Here is a 10,978-nt window from a genome sequence, read left to right on the forward strand (position 1 = left end):
GTTTGACTTGCAACTTATCAATGAATTATTTCAGAATGAAAGGCAACAGTACTAGTCAAAGCCTGGATAGAATGCCCGGAAAATATAACGAAAGGGGCACGAATCAAGAAAATATAGTGAAAGGGGCACGAATCAAATTGGCTGTGATTGCATGTATGAAATATTCCGAGTGGCAACCGTCTTCAACTAGAGATCTTGGTTTCAAGGCAGACTCAGATTTAGAGGAATGTTGGAAGACTAGCGGGTGTCTCAATGAGTGCAGCTCAAAACAGCTATAATTTGTCAGGTAGAGATAGCAGCATTATTGACACAACTTGAGACGAGACCATTCTAAATGCACAGTTTAGCACCAATAGTAGTATTATACTCACGTTCTTAAGTTTTGCTAAGAACTATCTCCCAAAACAAGGTCTTCATCCAACCATTTTCCATGATTCACTCTCCAATCTCAGCAATATTTTCAAAATATCGCATTTTTATAAGAATTTCAAGGCCAGCAGAGATTTTCCTGATATCATCATGATATTTTTCAAAACATTGCAATATTATCATGATATTTTCCAAGATATTTAAAAATTCCTTTTATATATTTTAAGTGTATGTTTTCTATTTTTGTTTCTTTATATGTTTAAAACTTTCTAATTTTTTTCTTTAGATTTTGGTAGGAAAAATACTATAAGACCTATCATTTCTTATTTTTTAGTCTTTGCAAGTTATAAGGCTTCTGACATTTTCTCAAGTTTTTTTCAAAAAAAAACTTATTTGGAAAAAACTCCCAAGAAAAACCTTGCCAAGAATGATATTGGTGCCTATGGATTTAAATAAATCAAACCATGGTTTTGCACAACCGAGAAGAAACCATGTTCATCTTACAATCTGTTTTAGAAGTGACACTGTAAATCAACCTAGAATTCTGAACAGTTTAATCAACTCTATTATTTGAATTCAAAAGTACAAGCTGCAATTCGTTTACCTTGGATTCAAAGGCAACATTCTGATAAATTCAGTGATAATAACTAAATCTAGAGGCAACAGGCATACATAAAAGAAATGAAAAAAAAAAACTTTCCATGTTTAAATTAATAAACAGAAAGGAACATCCATATATTCAATGATCACTTGATGACAAAACTAAACGATTTAACATTTGTTCAACCATTTTACTGCCAAAAATTCCTATGTGAAGCTAAGCAGTGACTAGAAGCATCAGTGCGACTATCTACACCTTATTTACAGTGTAAGAATCTGAATGTTAAAAGCAAATGCACTACTCTACTATATCCAATGGAGACGGTGAAAATGAAGGTAATGTTATACTATGTAATGTGACTATGCTTTCTGCAGATGATCAATTTCAGCTAAAATCAGTTCCAAACTTTAACCAAGAGTTTTCGTTCACGAGGCTCTTTTGGCTTTGGGACAAATTCCTGGCAGTCAGTACCGTTATCAGTAAATGCTGTTACCAGTTGTGGAAAGAGATGAGACAGAGAGTCCTTAAAACTTTTAGAGCAACTTTTGTGCCCCGGGTCCACATCCTTCACTCCATCTGCAGCAAGACAACCAACCTGAACATCTCCCATGTATGCTTTGCATGCCTCCAGAATATGTGGTGCACGAGCACCGAAATGTCCCGCCACAAACGATTGAAAATGCTGAAAAAAAGGAAGTATAGATGGCATGATAAATTCAAGGCACATTGCATTGCTAACTGTAACAGAAAGCTTCCAGAAGTCGGTACTTTAGAAAAAAACTGGATAATGCCTTAGCAGCTTCCAGAAATTTAGGGCACGTTTGAATCCCTTGGATCCCAAATCCGAGGGAGATCCTTAGATTTGAGATCCAAGGACCTAAGAGTGGACCCCTTCCCCCAACCCCACACCCTCTCATTCCACTTTATACGAGGGACATCAGATCCTCAATCTGAGATCCTGTGTTTGAGAAGCCTAAGATCTTGGCATGGAGTCCAAGAGACATCAGCCTGCCCCACACCATATCAGATCCTCAGATCTCAAATCCGAAGCTCTCAAATGTCCCCTTTAGTGAAGACTTGGAAATAACACCAACCAACTACAGAAAGATTGACGCATGCAGGAAAGCAGGTGGGTTTCCTATGTGTTGCACATTTTAGAAGAGGCACCTCAAGTAAAGTCACTTATTCAGTTGCTCCAAATGTTGAACAGATTGCAGGCTGGTCAACATGCCAACTCACGCAGGTCACTAACTTCATTGAGAACCATTCAACTATCAAGACTTACAAGGGTCAACTACAGAGGAGATTCCACAGACTTCTTTTTCTCAAACATTCACATGTTTTTCCAAATTATCTAATAAGACTTCCAAAGAATCAGTAATCCCTAGGTATTTCAGATCAACCATACCTTTGGTGGTCTCCGTAACAGGTGCAACATAGACTTCAGAGATAGAATGAAAGTGGTCTCATTGTATGCCCTTGCATTTCTCTCACCGTCTTCTTTACCTGCTAACTTCTCATATCCAGGCTCATTAAAATAAGGTTTATCATTTAATACTAGAGCTTGGATGGAAACCAAAACTTGAAGAATAGTAGATTTTTTTGGTATCCATGTCTCGCTGTTAGAACGGCTTCCAGGCCAGGTGTTCAAGAGGCTAAGACAGACTTTTCCACAAGAGTACAGGTTTGGATTCAGTCGATGGCCAAAGGAGTGATAGTGAACCAACTGCATAACAGTTAATAAACAATTAACCCATTCAATTGTTAGTGTATTTAGTGATAACAAAAGAAAGCACAGATGCAGGAAGGTTCCATCATCAAATACTAACTGGTGGGTTGTGTGGATAATCCTGTGGAAAAGAGATGTCAAAGAAGAAGAGACCATCATGGTAAGGAGTTCCAGCTGCTCCAAGAATGACAGCTCTCAAAAGATCCATCCTTTCTTCATAAACTCTAACATATATTGTCTCTGTTGAATTAAAGAAACAGGGATTTAAAGAAAGGAAATGTTTCCATCAAGCGCATGAAAATAATTAGTAACGCCATTGAAAGGGGCCATTGAAAAGGTTTGAATACGTACATGTGTTCAAGAGTTTGAGCACAAGCAATATGAAAAGGATGACAAACAACATTTAGTTCAATTTTTGTGACTAATTTAATCATCTGCTTCTGCCTGATTCTTGCTGCATTTTTCTTTAACTGTGTTACTGGCTAATGGTGTTTGAACAAGTTAGAATACAAGTATAATACACACAGTATGAAATCATTCCAAGGAATAAGGCATATTGGACATGGCCTCATATATCTCATGCCAGTTCCTATTAAAGCTGAAGTTGGGATTGGCTGGCAAAAATTCAAATGCAAGAATTTTAGAAAAGACATGATAATCATTTTGGTTATAGTGTTATTTAGGTTTTCACTTTGAACTAGGGCAGTCATGTGCTTTGTAGAATGTAAGGCATGTAATAGAGATGGAAAGAGACCATCTCCCATCTTTAAGGAAAAAACAATAGTTGCCATGTCCCTTCCTCTCTCCTCACTTTCTAACACCTTGTGTTCTGTTTTTTTTTCTGCCCGCAAGGGCTCTGCTCATCTGGTGGGGAGGACTTGTGAATGTCACTGAGTTGACGGGATGTCACAAGTTCGAAACCCACGGGTGGCGTAACTTGCCAAAAGGGTTTTACCAACTGGAGGCCAGCCAATGTGGGGTCGGTGATCAGGGGTTTTCCCATTGGATTATCCAAAAAATAAATACATTTTTTAGAAAACATAAAAAACCAAATTGAAAAACCTAGAGAACTAACCTAAACATGTAACTTTTCTCAAATTTATGCAAAACCAAGATCACCTTCAATAATTTGGACTTTCTGTTAGAAAGGGCAATTTGGCATGTGTGTATAATGTTTTACAGGGTTACTTGTGCCTAAAGTAGATCCACAAGTAAAAACAAGTGCCACAATATAAATAAATGATGAAATCATGAAGATGGAGGACTTAGAAAAAGGCACATTAGGAAAGTAAGAGATGTGGCTGTGCCCAATGTTGTAAGTATCGTACCGTGTTGTACAATATGTATCATAATTATGGCCTAACTCAATATGGTACACGTATCATTGTATTCCGGTTGTATCATAGGATACAACCCTGTATAGTACCGGTATCAGACCGTATCGTACAACACAACTCTGTATCGGACCGTATCAAATGATAAGGGTGTATCATATGATACATGTCTAACGGACTTTAAAAGAGCCGAAACTGAATTTTTTTAATTTTGGGTTTTAAAGACCTCCTTAGGGCTGATTCTCTCATTTGTGTAGAGTCCTTTAGAGGAGAACCCACACACCCTAAGAGGCGTGAGAGTAATTTGGGTGCCGATTCGTGCAAAAGGTTGAGGGCTTTTGCGGATTTCTCATGTAAGAGTGCATTTTCATCTTTTTTGCGGATTCATATGTGAACTTGTTGAGAATTATTATACCTTTTGTGAAGGTGCTTTGATTAGTTGACAATAAAGGCAGACCAATTACGGGTTATCTCTATGAGGTCATGGATAAGGCAAAAGAGGTCATTAGAGATAATTCGAAAGAATGAGTTTTGTGGCATGTTCTTAATTGTGCGATATTTAATATTTTGTATTGTTCTTGTGAGATATGCATGCAATATTATCTATATTAGTTGATTATTGACGATGTCTTATGCAGTTCATAGAGACATAAACGCTTCATATTTGATTTTATTGTTGTATTTTGTGAAATTTATCATTGTTTCATGTGCCATGATTTTTTAAGTTTTTTTGCTATTTTGCTGATTTTTCTTGACTTTTTTTAGAATTTTTGCAATAAATTATTAAAATTTTATGATTTTTTACGATACGTATCCAACTTTGGACCCAACTGATAAAGGTAACGATACACTACTTACAACCTTCTATGCCAACTAATGTCTTACCAATGGGTTCCAAAAGTTGAACCATGCAACCAAATCTAGAAGCTACAAGGTTAATGGGAACATCTGTGACAAATATTTTCTCACCAAAATTGTATTTCCTGTAAAAATTATACAAGGAAAATATCAATAAATTATGATATCCGAAACACATCAACAAAATTGATTTTTTTTCATATTGGTGCTCGGTAGAATGATATTTCCTAGATTCTCCAACTCTTAAAACACATGTAGTTTTTAGTAACTTCCCATTCCCCTTACTAATTTGATTGAATTCTTCCTAAAGGAAACTCACTTACCACTGCAGGTTAAAAAGTTTAATCGATGATGACTTAAGAAAATGTACCTGGCAAATCCTTCTCCAAGATGCTCCATTCATATTGTATCTGTTTTGTCCATTCCCTTGAAGACAGTTGTTGTGACTGAAAAAAGGTGACAGACAGTTGATCATCTGTAGGAGACAAAGGAAACAATATAGAAGGTCCTTGCATACCTCAGGCGGTGACTTCTGTCTAGAAGGAATTATATTAAAAAGGCTCTTGCCTGGCTGTCGTATTTTAACAAAGTGGTGATCTGAATGATCAACAACAGTGTCAAACTGCTTAAATTCTTTAAATATGCGACAGGTTTTATCAATCTCCTCAATCACAGGAACGGATTGGCTTGCTCCTGCTGAAGAGCTTGGATCAGGCTCGTGTTCAAAAATATCTTTTGTCCAAGGAGAGAAAGAATCATCCTCTGGAATATAGGAAACCTCATCATCTCCTCCGACATCCATATTTTCATAGAATTGGTCAGAATTATTTGAGATTGTGCTTGTTGGTGAAGTGCCCATGTGTCCAGGGCCATCATTCAGATCTAGATAGGACAGGTCATCAGGATTAAGAGGAAGAACTTCATCCTTTCCTGATGAACCCTCAGATTGTTGCACAGAATGGCTCTGTAAAACCAACATAATTAGAATTACACCTGTTTCTGCTAGCACATGCAAATTTAAACAAAGGGAGAAGGGCCTTTCACCTTCTCAGAGTCATCAACAAGCATAACAGGTCCATCCTTTCCCCAGACCATCGAAACCTTACTGCTGCCATCAAGTGTAATTGCATTATGAGGAATATCATCGTCTTCATCAATCTGCATAGTCTCATGTGAAGGAATGTTCAAGCCTCCAGGTGCATCCTGCTTTTATAGAAATGCATTCCACAAAGTTACTTCTGATAATGGAAAGAAAGTAGAACAAATATTTGTGGGTGTTCAATTAGCTCAAAATAATTTAAAATATAAAATAATTATCATAATACAAGAGAAAAGAAACAAAAATCAAGTGAAACCCTATAACTAAATCAACTTTTGAGACTCCATGTCGTTTTATCGTCAAAACAAGACATAAAATATAAATAAATGCAGTTGCTAAAACAGATATTGGTGTAATGTAAAAATGGTCATATGCATTAATGTTATGCATCTTTGTGCACACCAGTGGAAATCTAATCATCATATGAAAACTGTATTTTATGTTTTGACTTAAATTTCAAAGCTTTAAACAGCTTTTAAAAAATCACAGTTATCCCCCAGAATAGAATAAACAAATTAACTACAAAGTTCATGACAGTACTAGTCAAAGACTATCAAAGAATAGCATAGTCACATAATTTTCTAACGGTAACAAATACCACTTTTGTTTTCTAACCATCAAACTATTTCTTCTCATTTTTGTACAGAAAACTGGAACACGCTTAGTTTATTACTTGTGGCATTTAGCAGATGATCTTCATTTTTACGTGACAATCTTTTGTAACCATGCAATTTTGTGTATGATTTTCAGTCCAATCAGGTGGCTTGAACCAAGGCCTCTACCTGTACATCCTCTGAAATAGTTTAGCCTCCACCAACAAATCACCTGTCACCTGGGTGTGGGTACCGTTACTGAGGGTACAGCACAGCAATTCCCAAAAATGTGGGTACGGGGACACGGCTATATATATATATATATATATATATATATATATATATATATATATATCACATAAATACAAAATAAATTTAAAATTAACTGAATATAATGTAAATATATATGATATGTCTAAAATATATAGTATATACTGAAAATATAAAGTTATAAACTGAAAATATAGTTATAAACTGAAAATATAATTATAAATTATAAATTAAATAAAACTTGTATGTATGGAGAGTAAAATGGTGTGTCCGGGTGTCTACGCGTGTCGACATAGGGATACGTGTGTCGACACTGGTACAGAGGGAAAATGGAGTGTCCGGGTAACATGGCAAATCACCAAGCCAGCAACAGCCACATGCTCCACGCAACAATCAAGTCCAGCTGAAAATCAATAAGCATTTGACTCTTTGATAACTCAAGGCAGTTCACTTCCACTACTAGCACATGGAGATCATTCTCAACCATTACCATTTCAGTTTTCTATCTTTATGGCTATTTAAGATGTTCTTCATTGGATAAAAAACACAACAACTAGAACATGTGATTTAAGTTGAAAAGTTTCAATTTAACATCCATAGGTTTTGAATTTAAAAACTAGTTTTGCCTTTCAATTCTATAATCATGCAACAAGTATCAGCATCAATCTAAGCTCAGGCACTGCTTTGATGTTCTCTGCTGCACCTCCCCATCTTTGACTTTTCAATGTTTTCAACCTTATTATTACTCTTCAAAGGAGACTCAAGTATGCATCACACTTTGCTGCTTCAAACCACAACTATACTAAACTGTAAAAACTTATGGAACCAGAATTACATATGTCATAAGACTCATACCTATACTAAATTGTAAAAGCTTATGGAACCAAGAGTGCAGACTTTCCTCCCAAGGATTGACCACTTTGGAAAGCAAATACAAAGTGGCAAAATATTTTCACCCAAAAAAACTCTTTTCGGGGCAACTGGAAGGTCAGTGTCTTCAACTTCAAGAAGAAAAAATAAATTAATCAATCGTTCATACGCAGTCTCTATCAGTATTCTCATTGAACCAAAATAATATAATTAAAAATGCCCATATCAAATGCAACATTTAAATGAGGCAAAAAGGAACACCATATTCATTTCCAAACTTGGTGCAAGCAGTGACCGTAGTAAATAAAAGCTATTAAGAAGAAAGTGCAAAAGGAAACTATAAACACAGAATCAGACAAAAGGGCTGAAAAAAGAAAAAACCCATTTCACAAAATTAATAACCAGCGCTTATCTAAAAAAGAAAAAAACTGATAAACAATAACAGCTCAATGCCAAGTCACCAACCAACAATAAAGTTGGCATTGAAGTAAGCCATGCGATTAAAAATCAAAATATGAGAGAAAGGGTTACACAGTTACTAAATACAGCCCATGATAAAAGCCAAGCAAGTTTCGATTCCTCAAAAAGAAAAAAGCCAAGCAAGTTTGGACCTGCCCTCTCTATCTCTCTGTCTATCTATCTATATATATACCCCTTTAAAAACTTGCTTACATGTCGCAATCACACGATTCAAAACCCATTTTCTACTAAACAAACACAGTAGATCACATCCAGTCTGATCAACAAAAAATGTTAAAAATATGAAATAAAGGTGTTTTCTACTCAATAGTTCCATACCTTCATTAGTACCAAATATTTAACCTATATATATATATATATATATATATATATATAAGAGAGAGAGAGAGAGAGCATCACAAATACCAACGAGGATCCTACACACGTTTACAATAAAAAAGAAACCCAACTCAATTAAGAAAAAATAAAACTAAAAATAATTAATATTTTAAACCCCATTATTAGTAAATTAAAAAATAATTAAAAATAATCCGGATCTGTATAAAGGTTGCTCAAAAAACGAAAAAATTAAAAATGGCAAAAGGAAAATTTTTGCTGCATAAATTTTTAGAGAAAATGGCAACTGATGCGAATAACCTTCCTCTACTCATTAATCTGCCGAGGTTGCAAGCAGGAACGGCCCTCTCTTGGTTGAGCTGCCGTGTCCTGGTTGATCTTGTCATGCTCAGTTCAACCTGAGCTTATGATCCCTGCATCAACTCTTTGAGATTGCTAAAACAGGTAGGAGGGTTCCTTGCTGCCATCCATAGCCACACGCTGCCTTGGTATTGGGAATTTTTTTGCAGGACAAATTGAAAAAAAATGGGGTGTTGGAGAAAATACAAGTAAACCTCCATGTCTTTTAAAAATTACAAGAGCTTGAACAGGATACGAAAGCAAAAAAAATTCAAAAACCCAAGAAAAAGCAAAACACGTATGAAAATCATGATAAAATTAAGATGTGCATGAGAAGACCAGATATTTTGAACCGATCAAGATTTTGTTTTCTGAATTGTTTGTGATGGTGATAAGTTCAGAAGAGCGGTATATTTGTGAATAGCTGCCAAGTGCCACTAAATATTATGTCCGCGTACTTAGGAGCAACCACAAGTTATAAAATCCCTTTTATTTTTTTTAGAAAACGAAATGAATTTATTGAAATATCCACAGAATCAGAGATATCATGCGGATGAGAAATCCTCAAGATCAACATAGAAATAACAATTCAGAATTTAGATAAGACTACATTGCAACACCTCCCACAAAAACGATCGACGAGAACACCATCGGCGCTAATGACCAAGAACAAGAGCTCCACCAAAGGACTACCATTTGGACAAAAATTAGACGACCAAGAGAGAAAGGAAGGAAGCATCAGCATGCAGTGGAGGACAACGATCACTTCTTACTTGCTTTCTCTTCCGATTCTGCTGATTGGCAGCGTCGACGAGGAAGCCCTCGCCCGAACCGGAGACGTTACGGGATGAGGAGGAAGAAGATGACATGCCGATGAAGCAACCACTGCAAGGAAAACGAAAGAGAGGTTGAGGAGAAGCAATGGCGAATCTGATTTCTGGAAGAAAAAAAGAAGAGATCAAGTGGGGGAGCGTTTACACGAACTTGGAGAAGGCAGACTTGGTGGCGCGCTTGCGGTCCATGGCTAACCGGCTCGGCTGAGGAGGATGAGAAGGGAGAAAAGAGAGAGTTGGCGCGGATTTGGAGCCGGGGGCTGAACGATGACAATTAATGTGATTAAAAAAGAAAAAAAACAAGAGCAAAAGATCAAAAAAAGGTTTTAGAGAGAGAAAGCTTAGGTCTTAAGAAATTGGAGAGAGAGGGAGAGAGTCCTCATAAGTCCAAACTCCAGAAATTTCCCTTTTCCTGGAAAAGTTCGGATTTATCCTCTGTTTTAGTTGCAAAATACTGAAAAACGCCACTCTGGTTGTTGAGTGGACAGTTATGTTGTTGAGGATCTCTCTCAGTATGTAATGCGCACGTGCTAGCATGTAGTGCACACAACAAATGCTAAATATGTTGGAAATTTTGTTTCACATAATACATTAAGATATAAAAAAAAAACTGTTAAAAAGAATTTAAAGATCATTGGATTTTGATACACAATTGCACACAAAGATAAAAAGTGTTTAGGCAAGGCCATGCACATTATTATATTTGAGGGTGCTCAAGTAGTTCTTCATCTTATGGTAAAAAGGTGTTATTAAGTCCCGAGCTAGACCTTCATCTGCATTGCTTGATCTTATCCTTCCTGATGTCTATCACATGGTCAACCTTCTATCTTTACCAACTGCCCCGATCTATAGATGACTTAAAGCTGACATCTGTAGATGGATAGCTTAGTAATTCTGTTACAGAGGAGTTTAAACATACATAGTATATATTTTAAATTTTCAAGATCATAAATGGAATTGAAAAGTGAGAGGATATCCCAATTCAGATGTGAATGGAGAATAATCAAACATATGATCTATAGGCTACTTGTTGTTCCTATCCCATTTAATTGCAAACATAATGACAGAAGTTAAAAACAGAAAAAATATGGCAGCCAAAAACTTTCAAGAAATTTCATTTTTTAAATCTCGATAATAAAATACAAATTAAAAATAAAAACATTTTTATAAAAATATAAATAAACAATATTCAAAAATAAAACATTTTATTTTGATAAAAAAATATAAAAATATTGATAAAAAAACTCATGATAAATTACTATTTTTA

General features: G+C 35.8%; 1 protein-coding gene across 1 annotated transcript; it reads right to left on the reverse strand.

The window, feature by feature from the left end:
- Positions 1-1,073: 1,073 nt before the first annotated feature.
- LOC149836911 (putative ubiquitin-conjugating enzyme E2 38) lies at positions 1,074-9,953 on the reverse strand. The gene is made up of 8 exons (XM_090007930.1): positions 9,857-9,953; positions 9,652-9,763; positions 5,936-6,094; positions 5,409-5,855; positions 5,262-5,337; positions 2,800-2,939; positions 2,379-2,696; positions 1,074-1,652 (listed from the first exon to the last, which is right to left on the reverse strand). The coding sequence occupies exons 1-8, from the start codon at positions 9,898-9,900 to the stop codon at positions 1,365-1,367; spliced, it is 1,584 nt and encodes a 527-aa protein (XP_089864056.1). The 5' UTR covers positions 9,901-9,953; the 3' UTR covers positions 1,074-1,364.
- Between the last annotated feature and the right edge of the window lie 1,025 nt (positions 9,954-10,978).

The sequence above is a fragment of the Nuphar pumila genome, chromosome 5 (assembly GCF_984573655.1).
Source record: "Nuphar pumila chromosome 5, dmNupPumi1.hap1.1, whole genome shotgun sequence".
Taxonomy (NCBI): domain Eukaryota; kingdom Viridiplantae; phylum Streptophyta; class Magnoliopsida; order Nymphaeales; family Nymphaeaceae; genus Nuphar; species Nuphar pumila.